A 20,745-nucleotide genomic window follows, 5' to 3' on the forward strand; every position below is an offset into this window, starting at 1 on the left:
TTGAATAGGTGTTTGACATACCTATTTCTAATAATATTCAAGCCTTCAGGGCAATGCTTGTGGCTTGAAAATTAGAACTTCCAGATACCCTCGTATCTTTCGTTTTGCCTTTTCTGTTTTGCTCGTAACCCTCGTGTTGGGAACTTGAGAAAACCATAATTAACTCTGGAGTCTGTACGCTTTTTTTTTACATGGAAAATCCCCAATTCCCCACGACTTAAATTTCCCGACCATCACGAGTTCCCCAAATTCCCCACACAAATATTTTCGTTTCCCCGATGATACTCCAGATGTTGGCGAAAGTGGGATGAAATTATCAAATTGACTCCGGTGGGATTGCCTTGCGGTACTATTTCGGCCATTTTTCGCCATGGGGAACTCGTTTTCTCCACAAGTGGAGATTTAAAAGTACTCCATAGACCGATCATATTGAACCGTTTTCGTGGGAAAGTGCCATTGGGGAGTGAGAGATGACGTTTATGCCGGGTCATTGTTCTCCCCAGCTAATTTCTTCAGTATGCTTCGTAATGAATTTGTTTATGGATAGGAATGAGTTCCCGAAGATCTACCATCATGAAGTTTATATAAGTAGGAGAGATCGTCCAGAGAAGTGAAGGAAGCAGTTCCAGTAGACAAGTTACAATGGCTCCTTTACTCGATATCATCTCGGTCCTCGCTGGCTGCATTGCTACTGTCAATGGCCAGGCTTGGGATTCTTCTTTGTTCGAAACATCTCCACCAGTCTATCCTTCTCGTACGTTCTCCTCCCTTTCACATTTCCACGATGGTATTTCGTTCTACGAACGTGATTAGCCTTCGGTCTATAGCACTCAAGATCCCTTGAACTACTCGAACTTAGACAATACTAACATCTCTTCCAGCTGAATTGCAAGGCACAGGATGGGAGGCTGCTCTCGTAAAGGCCAATGCTTTCATCGGTAATCTCACAGCTGAGGAGAAGGCATCACTTCTGACTGGTGCAAATGGACCTTGTGTTGGGTAAGTGATGAGATCATATTCGTGTCAATCTATTCTTTGCTGATTTTGTCATAAGTAACATTGCACCAATCCCACGAGTTGGATTCAAGGGACTCTGTCTTCAAGATGGACCAGCCTCCTTGAGACAAGCTGATTATGTCACCGTCTTCCCTGCTGGTCTTACTACCGCTGCATCTTGGGATAGAAGTCTCATGAACACTAGAGGAGAATACCTTGGTGCTGAGTTTCGCGGTAAAGGTGCCCATGTCTTCTTGGGACCTGTAGCTGGTCCTCTTGGCAGAAGTGCTATGGCAGGAAGAAATTGGGAAGGATTTTCTCCAGATCCTTATCTCACTGGTGTTGCAATGGAAGAGACAATTGTCGGTGTCCAATCACAAGGTGTTCAAGCAAGCGCCAAACATTTCCTTGCATATGAACAAGAGACGCAGCGAAATACTGCAGGTATTTTCGATGCAAACTGGTTCCCAAATGACACCCAGCAACTCTCTGTCTCCGCAAATGTTGAAGATAGAACTATCCACGAGTTGTACATGTGGCCGTTCTACAATGCCATTCGCGCTGGAGTTGCAAACGTCATGTGCTCTTACAACAGAGTTAACTCATCCTACGCCTGTCAAAACTCCAAACTCTTGAACGGCCTGCTCAAGACTGAGCTTGGTTTCCAAGGATTTGTTGTATCTGATTGGATGGGAACACATGCTGGTGTTGCCTCTGCCAATGCTGGTTTGGATATGACCATGCCTGGAGCTGAATGGTGGGACCCAATGGCCCCTGGAATTCCAACATACTTCGGTTCCAACCTTACTACTGCTGTAAGCAACGGATCCGTCACCCTTGAGCGTCTCAACGACATGGCTCTTCGAGTCATGACTCCATATTTCTTCCTCGAACAAGACAAAGATTTCCCTCTCATCGACCCTTCATCTGGTGCTTACCCACAGATGAATCAATTCAACGAGCCATCTATCTATGCATCAAACTGGACCTCTTCAATGGGTGCCGCTGATGTTGATGTCCGTGGAAATCACAGCTGGTTGGTTCGCGAACTCGGTGCTGCTGGAACCGTTCTTCTCAAGAACACCAACAACGCCCTCCCTCTCAAAGCTCCTAAGCGTATTGGAGTTTTCGGAAATGCTGCAGGCGAGTTGACAAACGGTCCTTATCCTCATGACAAAGACTACGAGTATGGATGTTTGCCTATTGGTGGTGGATCTGGATCTGGACGTTTTTCTCAACTTGTTACTCCTCTTGAGGCTATCAAAGCTCGTGCTTTTAAGGACGGCTCAATGGTTCAAGCTATCTTGAACAACACCCAATTGGCCACCGATGGAGGCTTCTCAGGCGTTGTCTACCCAATCCCAGACGTATGCTTAGTATTCATCAAGTCTTACGCATCCGAAAGTGATGACAGAACTTCCTTGTCATTTGACTGGGATGGTGATGCCGTCGTAGAGCAAGTTGCCGCAAATTGCAGTAATACCGTCGTTATTTCTCAAGCTACAGGTTTGAACCTCATGCCATGGGCTGACCACCCCAACGTTACCGCTATCCTCGCTACCCATCTCTCTGGCGACCAAATTGGAAATAGTTTAGTCGATGTCCTCTACGGTGCCTACAATCCCTCTGGACATCTTCCTTACACCATCGCCTACAATGCTTCTGATTATGACTTCGCACCCATCACCACTAGTGTAAACTCAACCGCACCAGGTGCATGGCAATCAGATTTCACCGAACGTCTTCTGATCGATTACCGATACTTTGACTACCATAACATTTCCGTCCTCTACGAATTCGGATTCGGTCTCAGCTATACCACCTTCGATCTCTCCTCCCTAAGCATCACCCCTATCTCCAACGAAACCCTGTCCTCCACCCCTGCCCCCATGGCCGCCAATGCCTCCATTCCCGGCGGAAACCCCGATCTCTGGACTCCAGTCTACACCGTCAGCGCCAGCGTCTCCAACACAGGAAATTACTCCGGCGCTGCCGTCCCCCAACTCTACATCACCGTCCCCGAAATCGAGGGCAGCGAAACCCCCGTCAAGCAATTGCGCGGATTCGAAAAAATCGGCTTGAACGCGGGTGAAAATAAAACCGTCACATTCGAGTTGATGCGCAGAGATATCAGTTTCTGGGATGTGGAATTACAGGAGTGGAGAATTCCAGAGGGAGAATTCGGTATCAAGGTGGGATTCTCGAGTCGAGATTTGAGAGTCGAGGGAAGCTTTAGTTTCTAAATCAGGAAGGAATGTGATGAGATAATCTGGTGGGAATACTGGTAGAAGATTGGGGGGGGGTGATGAGGAAAGGGGAGCTTTTTTGATGAGTTATGTTTAATGATTTTGGAATCGGACATCTTTACGAACTCGGTTGGGTATGATGTAATTTTCATGTATATAGAAGATTAGGAAACGAATGAAGTTAACGCTATTTATGTTTATGTATCTACGTATATATCACATCATCAGTCAGTATTATGTGAGAATGTGAGATAATTGGGATCAAATCGTTCAAACTAGAATCTTGAAAGCCAAAGATTGATTGAGAGTAGGCACTTGGAGTGATCAAATATTTAGAAAAGCGCCAACAGATCTTGGAACGATCCTACTTTAAATCTCCGACGATTCAGTGCCTCCCATTGTGAAGACAAAGATCCATCAACACTCGTAAGATATCAAGATACATTTCCGACCCACACGCAGGACTCAAACCAGCATTTGCTCTACAGGAACTCTCCAAACATAATAAACGATTTTTTATTGTACCTATCTTACAAACATTACCGACCAATAAACCCCATCCACCACTCCTGACCATTAATGACTTTTTGTATGTATTACCCACCACCCATCCCACACACCAATCCAAATAATGCCTATCTGATAAGTGGTACCCATCAAGCGCAAGTAAGAAAGTAAAGGAATAATCCGATTGACCATTGGTCGCGCAGTCATCCACGAAGCGAGCAAGCAATAGCAAAAGCCAAAAGTTCAAAATTACTCAGCAAAGCAAGCAAGTTATCAGTATCATCTGTTGCGATCAAGTCATGCATGCAGCATTAAATCGAAAAATTTCCAGACCAAATCAGACCATGCTCACCAGGCAAACCGAATTGCTTGCGTGAGCCTCACATCTGAATCAAAAAGTTCAAGGTCGATATTTGAATCGACAAGAGTGGTTGTGCTGACCAGAGCATCAAGAACAATTGTAAATAGGAGCCATTGGAGAAGACGTTCATGCATGAATATCAAGATTGCAAGCAGATCATACCCGGTGAGAAAAGCCCAAATCATGGTTGTCAAGCAGAAGCAGATTGTCAGATCAATTGCATTGCACAGCGCAAAGTAGATGGCACGCGTTTGGTCATCATCTACAAATAGATAAGATCTGGTTCGTCGGTATCATTTTTTGGGGGTTTTCTTCTCCGGAATTTTGTTTGATAAAGCATCATCAAAAATCGTAAACGTAGTAGGTAGAGCATACTATATCGTGTATCCATAAGTTAGAGTATCCTGGGCTGCGTGATCAACTCAGTGAAGAAAGTATACCAATATCAGGCCAGTAATGAAAGAGTACGAAGGTTCTCGGTCATCGTCATCATGTGCAATGTAGGCATACTATATCGATGAAAATGAATCGAACGTCATGGTCTCAGCGTATGTCATGCAAGTCATACGAATCATGCAAGTCAAATGTCGAATCATCCTACGACTGGTAATCACTGTCGTAAAATTACGAAGTTCCTGGCGGCTTGGTTGTATCACCTTGACCTTGCGCGGCCAATGCCTGATACCAAAGCTGTGCATAGTTGGCGTATCCACCATCTAATTTTGTCAGTAAAGTTCAAATTTGACCAGGAATGAAACTTACAAGCTGCATAGGGGTCTTCGGCGCCACTTGGGGCAGCCTGTTGTCCCTGTTGTCCTTGTGGTTGGGCATATGATTGTTGGGAATAGCCACGGTCTCCATAATCGTTCTGTTGATTTTGTTGTCCACGGTTATTACGATGACCTCCGCCACCACCTCCATTGTTTTTCTGTTGCTTCTAGAAGTTAGAAAGTGTTACAAAGACGAAAGTAATGATTTTCACTTACCACAGCATCAACCTTATCTTCAATGGCTCGCTTGGCAGCTGCTATAGCTTGCTGAGATCCTACAAGGCCAATTTCACGTTCAACCTCACCTGGTCCCGAAGACTGGGTTACATTGATCTTGCAACCGGTCGTGTTCTGCATGTCTTTGATCGTTTCGCCGCCTTTGCCGATAATCATGCCTACAGCCTCGGAAGGTACGAAGATTGAATCATTGATCTTATCTCCTTGGCCACCACCACTAGCGCCACCACTTGCGTAACCACCATAACCAGCGTCACGATTGTTCTCTCTAGGGGCGGGTGCACGCTCCTTTGGTGCGCTCTTACTATCACTCTCTACAATCTCCATAATCAAATCTTTGGCCATGGCAGCGGCCTCTCGAGTACCGATGAGATTGACTGGTCGAAGTCCGTTGACGCTCTTCTGCTCTCCAACAATATTGACATGGCAGCCGCTTCGCTCTTGAAGATCTCTGATAGTCTCTCCACCGCGGCCAATAATAAGGCCAACTGTTCTATCCGGAACCATGATTTGCATACTATCCTCGCCATCTCTCAATGCGGGTTGATGCGATGAATCTCGGGTGGCATTCTGCTCTCTTGGAGCCCTGTCTGAAAGTGGGCCCAAACCACTGTCATCGATAATGCGAGTAATTTCGGCCTTGGCATCCGCTCTGCGAGCACGAGGACCAGTGATTTTGCAGGTTCTGAAAGGACCTGTTTCATCAGGACCAGTAATGAATTGTACTCTGCAACCAGTTTCTGATTCCACTCTTCTTAAATTCTCGCCCTGTCTACCAATGATCAATCCCACAAGATTCGACTCGATTGAGATCGATTCAACATTGTCTTCTGCGCCGCGTATTGGAGAACGTTCACGAGCATAACCGCCTGCGCCTCCATGTGGAGGTGGGAAAGCATCGGATGGGCCTCTTCCTCGTACTCCGGGGGAGAATGAACGTTCGCGATAATCTCTTCCTGGTGGGCCTCGTCTTTCATCGCGATATGGGTTGAAATTATCGCGAAAGGCATCGCGACGTGTTGGCTGTGGCGATCTGGATCTAGATCTTGGGCTATATGGTCTACCGGAAGGCATAGGGGGTTGTCCAACATAAGATGGAGCTCTGTCGTAGGCAACACCCTTCTCAGCAGCAATCACCTTCGCCTTTGCGATGGCATCTTGAATACTAACAGTTCCGGAGCTTACAGGCTTGATACCGCTGAGATCAACACTACCCGAGTTTGTAGGTTGAGGTAGAGAGTAGCCGCCGGCTTGTGCATAGGGATTTGGCTGTTGTTGAGGAGGCTGGTATGCAGGCTGCTGATTCTGCGGAGGGGTCGCATTGGGACGCTGCGCTGCTGAAAAAAAGTTAGTTTCCAAATTTCCCCTTTGATATCTAGGAGAGAAAATTTACCCAAAGCAGCCAGGATAGATGTGATGCTGGGTTGATCGGCCATTGTTTCTTTGATTTCCTAGGCTCAGAAATGAGAAGGGAAACGTAGAGATCTTTTTGAAGATCAGGTTGTGTCGTGAAAAGGAATTTTCTTTGTTAATGAAATGCACGACAAGCAGATCAGAGGAAATGGTAGTTTGTGTCTTTGACAAATGTTATGATAATTGATGGTTAGATTGTTGATCTTTTGGGGAGTTTGAAGGAACAAATAAAGTCATGCAAGTTCTGAACAATCGAATGCGCTTGCTCATACTAATGGTAAAAAAAATCGAGGATCTGCGTTCAGCCTAGTCCGAGATTAGGCTCGAGCTAGTGCAGAGATTCTGCTCGGATCACATGATTAATTATGTAAGGGTGATATTTAGGAAAGTTCAACGTCATTTTACTTTCCTTCACTTCACTTCACTTCACTTCACTTCACTTCACTTGATTCAGTTTTTATCATATCATGGCTTTATAATCTACAATGGTGATATTTGCTTTCTGGTTTTACATCACTAGTAGGTACTTATGAAAGATTCTTTTGGTCCCAGCATGCAAATGTTAGGACAGGATCCTTTTGAATAGGAGAACATGAAGAGGGAGAAAGGAGGGAAAGGTGGAATGATCTGATATAGATTGCAAACTCTATTAAAGGAACAATCATATCAGATCATGAAAGCAGTCATCATTTCCCCTTTATTTATGAATCATGTATACAATGTATCATTGTCACTGCTTTCTAGGTGAGTAAAAGTTGTGATATCTGTTTGCTTCATTATTGATTGCTGTAAAAGTTATAGTATGTGAGTCTTGTGAGTATAATAAGTATCAGACGCAATTACTTAGCAAATAAGATGCTTTTCATCCCTTCACGTACAAGTCTTATGATTCCCCTTTGATTCTTCTCATCTAGAGATCCATATTGAGTTATATTTATTGGCAGTTCCCATAATGTAACACAATACACAGAGCCTCTCATTTTCTCCCACAAGCAGTTATGATCAAGTATGAACACCTGGTGGTGAGCTTGATAGTTGAGAAGTTCTATGCCTGTATTACGAATTTGCCAAAGGAAGAGGGGGTGCCACAGAGAGAGCGATGTTAACAAAGATCGTGGTCAAGACTTCACATAATGAAGCTATTTGATGCCAAAATGATTGTGGCCCCATTTCAACCCATAAAGTTTGCTGTTTTCTTGCCCACCTATTGTAAATGTGAGTTTGCTTCCACTTGTTGTATTGGGGTCGAGGATATTAGAATAGTACTTGCTACATACATATATGATTCAATACATCTTCAAGAAATAAAGGTTTAGTACTTTCCAAAGACATATATCCCTAAGTTTCACAAAGTACAATGTTCCTCCAGTCTAAAGTCCACGTAGTAGAGATGTGATTATGGAAGATCTTTCAGAAGTATTGGACAAAAAGGGCCATATGGGGGGGTTGAAAGAGATGGTTGATAGTTGTGATTGTAAGTTTCATCTGAGTTGACAATGGGGAAGCATCAAGATACCCCCTTTCTATCTGCTGCACACTCTTTTGTTCCAAATGGGGCTATGATTGGGTAAAAACGTAGCTAAGAGCACTGTGTACGGTGTAAGAAGATTGATTGTGAACATGGTGACAATATTGCGTTCAAGTACGATTGTAACAAAGCAAGGCAAAGACAAGTACCAATGAATTCCATCCTTGTCTGTTATTTAATGTCTATTGCTCGTTTGTATGGTGAAAAGTTGTCAAGCAGAGTGTTCAATATGGTAATGAGCCAATAGAATAAAAAAGTGTCCATGAAAGAGAATGAGTCCAGTGAAGGAAGATATGCAGCTGCATAGATTTTGATTTGATCTCATTCTCGTTGGTTGTTGAAGCTCCGTTCTTTTATACGTTGTAGCAGTAGCAGTATATGAAGCACGCGATACCCCTTTGGGATTGCTGACTATTGTTCCAACACAGCTGATCTATCAGATGCCTCCAAGCGAAGTTATTGATAATTTTGCTCTTCCACCTTCTCAACAACTTTTTCCCCCTTCTCACAAAAATGTTCAAACTCGATGCACTGCCATGAGATTTCCAAGACTAAAATCTCCAGTCTCCATGACTGAATCACTGATAGATATAGATATGATGGTAAGAAAGTTGTTTTTCTTTCTCACACTCTATACTGGTCGGCCGGTCAATGGGTGAGAGTGATTTCGAAGAAACTCTTCTTGCTTAGTCGCCATCCCCACAGAGATTGTTACCATCCTACCTTAACCAAAGCTTTAATTTTACCAAAGATATTCTTCTCTTCTCTTTCTAACAAATCAAATAGGACAACAATTCATCAACACCAGAAGAGGCTGATCTTCAGTTCTCTAAAACAGATAATGTTTGGGACAATCTAGTTGTACCACACGCTGAATTGATCAATTCCAACAATTCCAACAATTCAGATCTTAATGATCAAACTTCAAGTCCTCTAACCGCAAAAAACCTCGAGATTTGAGTAATTCAACGCATTCCAGTACCATAAAACACGGAAGCATATCATCAAAAACCACAACTGTTCGTTCTGGCTCAGTTGAAGAGGTCTTCAAGCAAGTAGAAGAGTCAGTAAACATCATATTCTCTTCATTCCTTCTGTTTCTCTCTCTTGAAACTCGTTCTATTTCAAGCTGGAAAACTCTCACTCTTGCCACCAAATACTAACTTACATTCTCAGTCAAGATCGGCAGGAGCTTCCAGCGATTGACAACAGCACAACAGCAACGACCATAGCTAACATATTAAATAACAACAATCCTGGCCTCTTCCAGTTACTCAACATTCGAAATATAAGTCTAGTAGGAGATCTTGTAGGAAGACTTATTCATTTCGATCAGCGCGAACCTATCCTCCAACGATATCAATATTTTGACCCACATCCAGTAGCAGGAACGAACGGCCTCCTCTCGTGGCTTACTTCGCAGGAAAAAATGGCGGAAAAGATCATTAAGTCTGAAAGCCGTGAATTCTTTCATTGGGTATGTCATGAACCTTCAATTGCGGTTTCTAACAGTTTACTAAGCAATTGATTAGGGCTGGAATCCAGCAATCTTTTCACGCGCAGTTCGACTAGGCGTACGTGCTCCTTTCATAGTTCCATACGAGATCAGCACGGAGGCGGGAACTTGGTTCAAGGGATTCAACAAAGTAAACAGAGATACATTGGCTTGGGACGTCTTATATCGTGAGTCTGGGCAATTATTCGTCGTGGAATGTTGCATCTGCTAAAGATGATTAGAAACAATCTTTCCCAAAAGTGGAATGAAGCAAAACTCCTATGAGTTTCGGGCTTTAGCAAATGATTTTTACTCTGGAAAAGAGGTTCAACTCGCAGAGTACTACGCCCATTTGACGGAGCCGGATATACCCTTCGTAGAAAAGGCTGCAGCGTCCAAGCTATTTCATATCACAGCAATCGATATGGGTGAATCCAGGCAGAATCTTCACCGTAACCTGTACGGAGGGGCTGAGGGTATAGAATCTGCCAAACTCAAACCGATTGTAGACCTTTTCCTCATTGAACTTATCCAAATGAACGAAATTGAAAACGCGCTCATTCGTGTAGAGAAGGATAAACGCATGGAAAAGTCAAGTTTCACAGTTACCAAAGTCCAGGGTACGGATGTTCGACGTTCCTCAAGGTATCATGAATGCCTCCATAAACTCAATACTTTGGAAAGAAACAGGGAGGAACCAGGAGAAGCTGCGGCTAGAAGTGTCTTGGAAGATTTTGTTCAAAATATCAACATCCATGGATTGGACTCGATAATGGGATCGGAAAGCTGGTCTGTAACTCATATACGCACCGTTCCAACGTTAGATGAGCCTTCCGAGGAGATCACAGTCGTTGAGGCCGTTGCTTCAGGTACACCTAACAATGGAGGCAGCTCATTTTCACCTCGTTCTACTTCGCCGCTGTTAATTCCAGATATTTCAGAGCCAAAGACAGAGACAGCGCCAAGGAAGAAGAAGAAGAAGACAAAGGGTAAAAATAACGCAAAGAAGGTTTTGAAGCAGGAAAGCGAACCTGAGTCTGCAGTGGCGGAGACTAAAAGTCAAACTTCTGAGATCATTAGCCAGGCAACTCCTTCCATTGCATCTGACCCATTGAATTACCATTTCGACGATGCCACGAATCCATTAATAGAGGATGACTCGAATTGGAAGATCGTGAAACCCAAGCCTATCAAGCAAAAGGGCCCACAAGCTACTCAACAGACTCGTGTAGCACATTCTTCCAAAGCTCACAAAGATACTTCCGCTACTACCAAAGTCCCACCCAGTTGTAAATTTGGTCGAAAGAAGATAGACGTACCCACAAAGATACCAACTCAGACTACAGTCGCTACTTCAAAGAGGGGCGAGAAGTTTGAGATCGAGAGTTTAAAAGACTTTCCAGAAATGGTCTCGCCTTCAAAGAATGACACACAACAAATCCTTGAAGCTACCAAAAAGAAGTCTACGATCGTAATGGTACAAGAGGTCTTGCCACAGGTAAACTCAGAAATTCCAGCTAAAGGAGAGTCTGAAATCCTGCCAGAAGAACCTCTTCTACCAAGCTCAGACCTTGATACCGGAGCTATTATTGAGGCTGACATTTATCACGGCCAATCAAAGGTTTCAATTCAACCGGGAGCAGTCATATTATCACCCGTACCTTCGAGACAACAAGCCAATCTCTCTAACGAATATTCGGCTGAAGATGTCTCCAAACTCGCTAAAATCGGGGCTTCTCCAGACGTTGAACCCACTCGGACCTTAATCGATGAAATTAAGGCAAGAATATCCATCAACTATGGTGCCATGAAGGAGGGCTCTATTAGTACAATTGGAACCGAGCCCAAAGTCGAAGACACCACTACAATTTTGTCTGGAAAATCATCACCTCGTTGTCAAACACCTCCTGGACGTACTTTGAGTCGTGATGCACCAATTTATCTAGGGAATTTTGATGATCCCGACCAGAGAGTCGAAAAACGATTCCGAAGTTATTCAGCTAACGCCACGATGACCGCAGGTCCCTTTATTTTTGACGATGATGAGGAAAGCCCTGATCCTACTGTCGATCTCGAAAGACCTGCGTCCGTTTCTGAGATCATGATCACGAAACCTATAGTGAATAGCTCTCTTAGAGTCTCCAATTCAAAAGTTTATCCACGAGTCTTGCCACTAGCAGCATCACTGGTTTCTGCTGTTGGTAAAATCAGATCAGTCCACGATCTTTGTGCTGTTGACAATGCTCCTACAATCGCTACCTCAACTCTCTCTGATAGTGCATCTGTAAATAATATTGTCGATAACGCATCTGAAGCTGCAGAACCATTCATCTCAGAGGCTTGTACTGGCAATGAAGACACCGCGCTATCTACGGAAACCACTTCGATACCTGTCTGTGAGCCTGTTGCAATTACTAGCTCTACATTGACTATTCATGGGCCGCAACCTCGGAGCTTTCGCCCATTTCTGATGGATTTGGACTCCCTAAACTTGAGTACTACAGAAACTGCCACTCTAGGAAGTCAGACACCTGCTCGGCAAGCAAGTGTAGCAAGTTGTGATGCTTCAGGACACAAATTATCTGAATTTTCCAATGGTTGGAGTCGACAACAACTATCAAGCAGTGCCATCATTAATTCAGGTCCACGTACACATACGGAACCAGATACAGCTCGAATACCCTTCGACTGTACTTATTGCAATGGCCATTATCACGCTACAATAGACAGTCCTATGGTCCTATGTCATGGCTGTGGTCCCAATGGTGGTATCAAATATTGTTCGATCGCATGTCTTCTAGCAGAAAGCCTTGCTCATGCCAATGTCTGCCAAGAGATTGTGGATGACTCCGAGACATTTACAATTAATCGTCCAACTGCACATCAAATATATTACACTGGTATTCTCGCGGCTCCTCTTACGTTTGGAACTACATTTCAGAAGTCAATCTACGCCTACCGTCAAAAGGTTTTCGCAATGTACTGTCGTAGCGGACCATTTCCAAAAATTCATAAAGCATGGGCTCGACAAAACAACGCTTTACCCACTCTTCCGGAACAAGATGCAGTTGAGGCCACCAAGAAGACCGGTAGTTACTTTGTATTCAAATCTGCTTTGACAAGTAATAACAATCATATGAACCTGGACAGCACAGTCATCTGTACAATCAAATTTCGTCCTAACGATCGCATGCTGCTAGCGGTCGATCGATGTCTTGAATCTTGCTTTAGATTGAATCACGGCCATGACTACGCTGTCAAAGAATTCTTGTATAGACTCATCAAGGATCTACTTTCTGACGATGAATCCTTTGATTGCTTTCCACACACAGAAGATCGATTGACTGTATTTCATGAATTCCAAAAGCAATATGATCTAGAATTCGGTTTTGACGCTGATATGCAGAGCGCACGATCTGACAAGTTCGACTTCCAGTCGGAGTGGTCTCTCATTGAACATCTTTTGAGTCGATCAGAGTCTGAGGAATTGGTCTAGATATCGGATGCTAAGACGTTGGATATCTTGAAAAGCATGTTGGTTGTTGGACATTCTATTCAATGACATCGTGAGATATAGTACAAAATCTTGCCTACTCATCTTGCTACACGCCCTTCACCATCACAACATCAGTATTTCAGTCGCGATCAAACGTATTTTCGTTTCAATTTGGGAGGGAGAGGAGAGATTCATACACCAGAGGTAAATTTGTGATCTTCACACAGCGCATATGTCTGCAAACAGTATGCGACGAAAATTTGCTTTCCAGGAGAAAATCATGATGTATCAGATGGAAGCAAGCATGATGAATTCGGGAGTTTTTAATTCATATTCGCCACATAAAAGGTCACACATATTAGGGAGGATTTCTGTCTTCAATGGCTATGAGTGATACTTGGGTGGTATGAATACGATACAGCGGGAAATAAAAAGAGATTGAATTCGCATTGCATCTTCATGATCACCGATGGCGTAGCTTCGGCTTTCGTCTGTAGTGAACTCATAAGGCCGGTGGAAGTGCTTCTTGGGAAGTTACTTTCTATCTGCGCGGTGGAACTCATTATAGTAGATAGGAGAATTTATATTGTTCTATTAACCTTTTGCTCTTGGTGACCTGGATGATTGTGAGTGTATAGGTAAGGAAAGAGACATAAAAAATCGGATGACTTAAATGAGCAGCTATGAACTACAACCCTTGCACTCCTGACAATTTTCTGAACTACGATTTCCGGTATAGTGGTTGGAAGTGTAATAAGTTTAGATGTTTGTGTAGGCATTAAAATTCTATGCTTCAATTGTTATTGACGGTTTTGTCCGAACATCATTCGTAGCAACTAACATTAACAAGTGTACTACAGCAGGCCACACTTCTACATACCTAGCTAGGCAGTGGTTCCGTTATCTCGCAGTCTTTTTTTGAATGAATAATGGGTGACATTAATGTATACTGTATTGGCTATAGATTTTAACATAACATAGGAAACAGTATTGATTACCTAGTTGACTTGAATTCTCGCACCTTCTTCAGCTAAACGCCGTGATTTGGAGGATGTTAGAAATTAAGGCTGTAGAATTTTGATTTTTGAATGGGTAGGTAGCAATTATATGGTAGGGAATGTGGAGGACAAAGGAGCAGATGATGTTGCGAAAGTTCTGGAAGGTTAGTTGATGGGGATAAGGGATGAGGAATCTTATGCATGGGTTGAAACTTTGAGTGGGTTTGCGCTTATGAGAATTGGGGGTTTGAGAATTGTGGCTCAAAGAGAGAAGTGGTGGGTATGCAGGTATGCGGGCTATTCATCGTGTGGAAGAAGGAAGATTGCCTGTCCGAATGAGATATTCCTCGAGTGGGTTTCAAAGTTCTCGTCATAATGAATCGCTTTCAATACAGTCACTCAAATACAAAGTCAAATGCTTTAAACGCGCATACTTCAAGTAACATGTCAAAATTTGATTTCCTTGAATCTTCAATCTCTAGGAATCTTTGGTTTGATATGACTAATGCAGATTTTGTTCTATCCATCCCACGCTATGAACCAAGCGAGGTTAAGCACAAAAGCCGCACCGAATTCTGCTTATCTTGTCTATCCTGCCCGGAGATCCATCGAGTGTAGAAATCAGAGGAAAGTAAGACCAGCTGTCCGAAATGTAACCCAAAGATCGCACAAAAAGAAAACAGATGTCCATCCACCCAAATTTCTCTCTAGCATCCGTGGACGTAAGCTGAGAGCGATATGGAGGTTTCTAAGTTTGAAAATCGAATGCGCCCAACGCCGGGGGTATATCGCTTAAAAATACATGTCGCAGGTGTGAAAGAGGAGTCGTGGCGGTGATATGGTGTGTATGAAAGACCGGATAGGCTGACGGGATGGGACGACTGAGGAATTAAGTAACACTTGGGCAAAAGAGTCGTAGTTGAAAAAGCCCGGCCGTGCTTGCAAGCTGATCTGATGCAGTCATCTACCATCGACGTCCTCGGGTCCCTTTACTGTTGCGAAGGCACACCGCTGATACCATCAGAACTTTCGACTCCATCAGCATTAAGAGCATCAGGTTTGGTTTTCTTGTGTTCAAGCTCCATTTCTGCGACAGGACTAATATTAGCTCTCTTCTTGCAAAACTCAAACTCGGAGTCATCACTGCTAGAGATAAGATCTGAGGTAGCCTCGCAACTACCAGCTACGAAAGTGTGAGAGGAACTAAATGGGACACCAGACAACCACTCGACTGAGTAGTTGTGTTAGGGTTGACCTGGTGAATATAGAAGAGAGAGAAACAGAGCTGAGAAAGATTGTAACTAGAATACAAATTGCTATACTAATCAAACGAGAAAACTTACGAGCGTCTCGTTGGCTAGAAGAAGGGACAATAGGAGTGACTATAAAGCTAGCAGCTTTCTGTTGCCAAGGGTGTGCTCCCATTGTCTGCGCAGCTGAAGTTGGTGGAGTTCCGTAATTCGAAGTATACCCGTCACCTACCCAGCCAGCGACGACATTTGGTGGAGGTGGGGCCATGCTGGAGACACGAGGAGGGAATACAGGTTTAGCCGATCCACTAGAAGATGACGTAACGTTTCTAGCAGCATGCTCATCTGCTTGGCCTTGGCTGTTAGTATTTGCTTGCTCAATTGGAGTCAGAAGGTTGCGAATACCAAACGGTCCAGTATACGATGTGATAGGTGTATCCCGGGCTGTAACAGTCTGCTCTTCATCAGATTGAAGAGTATCAGGGGAGGCGACCATATCTGCAGTGGAACTCGAACCCAAAATTGACGCTGCCAGGTCCATGAGTGTCACAGCAGAATCGGGTGGTGTTGGGGAGCGTGCTGGAGAGATTGCTGGAGAAAGCATTGGCGAGTTTCTCAAACTTTCGGTTGTGATTGTCAAAGTCGGTGTGGCGAGGTTGGTCTTGCGCTCAGAAGTACGACGCTTCAAAAAGCTAATGGAATCACGTCTGATGGACTTGTGCTCCTCTTGGATGATTTTGTTCTCCTCTTGCTCTACCAATTTGCGAATTTCAATTTCCGCGGGACTAATTGAAGGGGTCAGCCATGCTTGATAACCGAGTGTTTGTAAGAACGCCGGTAAGAGTAGCTATCGAAGAGACAGAAGTATTGGGGACACATCATGGGGGGGCATCGTCCAGAACAAAATATTGATGCAGTATGAAGAAAAAAGCTGCTCTGCGAATACATGAAATGCTTTAATAGGAGAAGATGCGCCAAAAGACGGAACGTAAAGCAATCTCGTAGCCGCCCGCAGTAAAACAGATTGAAGTACATATGTATTCATGCTCCAATGATTGCCGAGGAAAAAATGACGACTGAAATGAGTGAAGGGATAAAACTGCAGAAACTTCAAGACTTACTCGGGAAATTTAGGTACAGGACCAAGATTTTGAAGGTGATTCTTTGCTTCTTCAAGGGAAGTTATACCAACTTTCTGAGAAAATGCGTCGAATTCCTGGCTCATCTTACGTAGAGGGAGAGTCTTATCGGTCTGTGTTCGAATGGATGATTGTCGCTTGAAGAGAAGTCAGTAATAGGTCATTTAGGATAAACAAAATGGCCGCGGTTTGGATTAGTGCCACTGCTCAGAATTTCAAGGTGTGAAGTCTGAGAATACAAAATTGAATTCAAATTAGAATGGAAGTCTGGAAGACGAAGAGAAAATGAGATTGAGAGAGAAAAATACTTGCAGTCAATCTACCAATAGAATCATCTTTTGGAGAATTGGGAGAGGTTGTGTTTGTAGGAGTACTAGTCTGGCTGCCACCTGTCGAAGAACAAAAGATCAGCACAAATCCAAAAGATTCCACAGGAATCAGTCCACATGGAATAGTAAGGAAGGAGCTTGAGAGTCTGGCTTATTATCAGTGCCGACTTGATGTTGTTTTATTAGATTCTTGTCCCGAGATTGATACTTGGTCAGATCCTCGAGCATCTCTATGCCCCACGTGGAAAGACAGCTGAATTCTCCTGTGTTGATAACATACATGGTGGCTTATCTTCTTTCGACTCCATCTCTGTTTTCTTTGCAGGAAAAAGTTTACAGGGAAACCAAGAAATGTTGGTACGAAGTAGAGAAGAGAGATTTCTCGATGATAAACACCCTCTAGAGGACTGATGTTGGTCTGGGTTGAAAGATTGTTCTTTTAAAAGAGATTTACAAATTTACCAAATCAAGTTTTGTATTTCAAGATTGTGTAACCGAGAGAGTGAATAGAAGTCGGGTGGATACTTGGTATTCAATTCGTAATTTGTACCTACAATTCCTACCTACCTAGGTAGGTAGGCAGTATGATTAAAAATTAAAATGTAGCAGTGACTTCCAATGTTGAAACAATTGTCGCCAATAACGGCCTTCGATTGTGTTGGAAATCTCTCGGTAATTTAAAGGAGAAGTGTTGAAGGTGAAAGTGAAGGTCCAGATCAAGTGAAAGTTGGTACTGGACGTAGTTGTAGTTGTGGATGTGGACATCTAGATAATGGGTGCTGTCTGTTTGTTTGTACATGCTTTCAAAACAATGGCAATCTCTTATTTCAAAGAATGCAATGATATTCACAGCTGCTGGTAGGAAACACAAAAGTAATTAGATGACAATCCGCTTGTGAAAGTTGTGTGAAGTTTTCATATGTTGCCTGATGAATGGTGGCATATGGAATCCATCTGCAGATAGGGATCCTGATGAATTCGTCTTGTCACAGATCTAAACTCTACAGTCTTATTAGCATCACCTTTTTGATCGGATACTCACTAGATTCAAAAGTTCCCATAGACATTTGACATTCCCTACTTTGACATCGCTTTAACCTCAAAACCCTTGGAGCTCCGAGCACGTGATAATAAGAACAGAAGAAGTTGACCAGGTCATGATTGTATTCCAAAGAGGACATTCACAAAGTATCTGGATAGAAATGGCCCAAAAATGATCTGGGTAGAAAGCATTATGAAGATAAAAAAGTAGACTTTGCTGTCTGCAGAGAACTGCATAGACCTCCGGGAGATATTTTCTTCCTTCCCTATATGGCACATCTTGAGAACATATTAACTCATATGAACTCGATATGCCTACCTATATGGCTCTCCATTTCAACCATTCTAATGCAGCAGGCCGGTCAAGAAAGGAATGTACACCCACTCTATGCATCCTAATCACCCAGCATCTTGTAATCATTTTAAATGTTTGGATGCATACATGGAACATATGCCATATTTCCATATTTCTTGGAGTATTTTGACTTTGCTTTCATGTTTATCTTCGATTGAAATGGATTGGATTGTTGTTGACTGATCATGACTTCCGCTCCACAAATGGAGCGAGGCGACTCAAATGTCGTCAGATGATGATCGCTTACTGCCAACCTAGACCGCCCAAAACCACACTAAAAATTTCCATCCCGATGTCTCCCATCAATCAAAAAATTTGGTGCTCACTTACTCGATTTGCCTCCATATTACACCTCACAACGACGACACAATGAACTCAAGAACATTACTCCGTCAATCATCTCGAGCTTTGAGCTCTTCTCTTCGCAGCTCAGCCGCAAGACAACCTTTGCGTTCTCAATTCCACAATAATACTTCGCCGGCCGCGCAAGTTGCGTCGAGGCAATTCCAAGGAAGGAGATTCTATGCTACGGAACCAGAGGCTAAGAAGGATGAGCCAGCAGCAGAGAAGAAGGATGCTGAAGTAGAAGACCCATCGAAGAAGGCTTTGGAGGCAAAGGATAAGGAGATTCTTGAATTAAAGGTTTGTATTTCCAATCTAATATTATTGATCTGCTTCCTTACTACTGCTTTACACTCATTATGCCGAATACTGCGGCACTTATACTTATGGAATCTGAGCTTGCGAATCTCATCCGGTGGCAAAGGAATTGCAAATACCAGTTCAAGAGCATTTGGCTAACCCCACATCACAGGACAAGCTCCTGCGCTCCATCGCCGAATTCCGCAACCTCCAAGAGCGCACAAAACGAGATATGCAAGCTGCAAAGGACTTTGCCATTCAAAAATTTGCCAAAGATCTTGTTGACAGTGTTGACAACTTTGACCGAGCTCTTACCACTGTTCCCGCAGAGAAGCTCTCCATTTCTGCCGAAGAACGCAATGAGCACCAACAAGACTTGATCACATTACACGAGGGATTGAAGATGACCGAGAACATCCTCATGTCAACATTGAAGAAGCATGGTTTGGAAAGATTCGACCCTTCAGTCGAGTCCGAGAAATTCAACCCAAATGAACACGAGGCTACTTTCATGACTCCTATGGCAGGAAAGGAGGACGGCACAGTTTTTCACACCCAACAGAAGGGATTTAAGCTCAACGGAAGAATCTTGAGAGCTGCCAAGGTCGGGGTTGTCAAGAACCCTTGAATACTGTAAACCAAGTTTCACATTTTGCGGGACGCAAACCTAGCATTGCTCGGCGCATAGAGTAATGAAGAAGTTTACTCCGTATATATATATATATTGGAGTAATGAACGGAAATTTTCAGTGGAGGAATCACGATGTACAAAGTGTATAAATAAAAATGGGACTACGGTTATGTCTACTTGAGCATCCGACTCGAGCAGACACAAAATTACGGCGTTGGAATGCATAATGACTGTAAGCTGCATTACGAAAGAATCAGCTCACTCCTCTCTACAAAGATATGACAGGTTTTGGGGTAAATATTATGGGCTGGCCTGGCTTTTGCGGGATCTATCTGCATCATCTTGTATATGTCACTCACGATTTTCTTTTCTTTTTCGCATATAGGAAAAGAATAAATATACCTAATGAAACCATGCAAGATTGTTCTCCAAGTCGATATGAATGTTTCCTAATAACTCCCATTCCTTTTTTTCGCACAGTATAAAACCTGCCCTGTTCTCACAACATCAGAATAAGAAGTGATTTTCCAGTCGTATTGTACAATGGTAAAGACACTTTAGAGAGCCATTCTCACCTCATAGATTTTTCACTCTTCGCTCTCTTATTAGACGATACTATAATGACCTCGGGAAACCATGAATCACACACACCACAGCTCTTGTACGTTTTCCTTCTCCTCTCCCGTCCTGTTCTATAAACCTCCGTTCAGAACTCCCATTTCATCTTCATCCTCCCATCATCCATAAACTCGCCATCTCTATTCGTAATCCATACCTTTTCCTTCATACCACAAGATACATCGACTGCGCAAACGCTGCACCCCCAACCAGCTTACAGTAGTACTCTTCGCTGTAGATACCGTTACATATAACACCGAACAAGTATGGGGGACGAAAGTGCTATTCCCAAGAGAATCCACGTTCAAAACCACATTTTCAATGAGTATTTGGGACTTGAATGGAGGGGCGGTATCATGTAGATAGTTCTAGGTGTTGTGTTATAGCACTTTGAACTACTTCAAGAGGTATATTGATATATACTAAATAGCTTTGCAATCTTGAAGTCTTTGAAGATATTAGTTGGCTTGAGGATAGACTTTTATCTTTTTCAATCATGAAGAGCGTTTCTCTATAGTGAGAGAGTGAACCGCAATGTCGCCACACAAGTATCAAAGTATTAACCTAGAGACTTAGTTTTGCATTAGTCTACATAAATGAATAAAGTTTAAATCAATTTGTGGAAGAAAAGTCAACAAGCTAGGTATACATGAAACCGAGAGTTCGAAAGTAAGGGAGGAAGTGAGGACCGGA

The 20,745-nt window shown here is 43.2% G+C and overlaps 5 protein-coding genes across 5 annotated transcripts; 3 read left to right on the forward strand and 2 right to left on the reverse strand.

Annotated features, from left to right (window-relative positions):
• Positions 1 to 642: 642 nt before the first annotated feature.
• On the forward strand, positions 643 to 3,239 carry EAF02_002252 (uncharacterized protein; the record flags this gene model as incomplete). The annotated part of the gene is made up of 3 exons (XM_038898300.1): positions 643 to 754; positions 882 to 999; positions 1,055 to 3,239. 3 exons carry the CDS (start codon positions 643 to 645, stop codon positions 3,237 to 3,239), a joined length of 2,415 nt encoding a protein of 804 aa, XP_038761992.1.
• Positions 3,240 to 4,734: 1,495 nt separating this feature from the next.
• EAF02_002253 (uncharacterized protein) lies at positions 4,735 to 6,553 on the reverse strand (the record flags this gene model as incomplete). The annotated part of the gene is made up of 4 exons (XM_038898301.1): positions 4,735 to 4,826; positions 4,873 to 5,044; positions 5,097 to 6,454; positions 6,511 to 6,553. 4 exons carry the CDS (start codon positions 6,551 to 6,553, stop codon positions 4,735 to 4,737), a joined length of 1,665 nt encoding a protein of 554 aa, XP_038761993.1.
• Positions 6,554 to 8,498: 1,945 nt separating this feature from the next.
• On the forward strand, positions 8,499 to 13,049 carry EAF02_002254 (uncharacterized protein; the record flags this gene model as incomplete). The annotated part of the gene is made up of 6 exons (XM_038898302.1): positions 8,499 to 8,660; positions 8,845 to 8,986; positions 9,013 to 9,121; positions 9,235 to 9,535; positions 9,591 to 9,741; positions 9,796 to 13,049. The coding sequence occupies 6 exons, from the start codon at positions 8,499 to 8,501 to the stop codon at positions 13,047 to 13,049; spliced, it is 4,119 nt and encodes a 1,372-aa protein (XP_038761994.1).
• A 1,987-nt stretch (positions 13,050 to 15,036) lies between these two features.
• Positions 15,037 to 17,073, reverse strand: EAF02_002255 (uncharacterized protein; the record flags this gene model as incomplete). Its single annotated transcript, XM_038898303.1, has 5 exons — positions 15,037 to 15,134; positions 15,391 to 16,082; positions 16,419 to 16,573; positions 16,749 to 16,825; positions 17,046 to 17,073. 5 exons carry the CDS (start codon positions 17,071 to 17,073, stop codon positions 15,037 to 15,039), a joined length of 1,050 nt encoding a protein of 349 aa, XP_038761995.1.
• A 1,457-nt stretch (positions 17,074 to 18,530) lies between these two features.
• Positions 18,531 to 19,852, forward strand: EAF02_002256 (uncharacterized protein; the record flags this gene model as incomplete). Its single annotated transcript, XM_038898304.1, has 2 exons — positions 18,531 to 18,803; positions 18,976 to 19,852. The coding sequence occupies 2 exons, from the start codon at positions 18,531 to 18,533 to the stop codon at positions 19,429 to 19,431; spliced, it is 729 nt and encodes a 242-aa protein (XP_038761996.1). The 3' UTR covers positions 19,432 to 19,852.
• Between the last annotated feature and the right edge of the window lie 893 nt (positions 19,853 to 20,745).

This window comes from Botrytis sinoallii (assembly GCF_014898435.1).
Source record: "Botrytis sinoallii strain Bc 23 chromosome Unknown BSIN_003, whole genome shotgun sequence".
NCBI classification, from domain to species: Eukaryota; Fungi; Ascomycota; class Leotiomycetes; order Helotiales; family Sclerotiniaceae; genus Botrytis; species Botrytis sinoallii.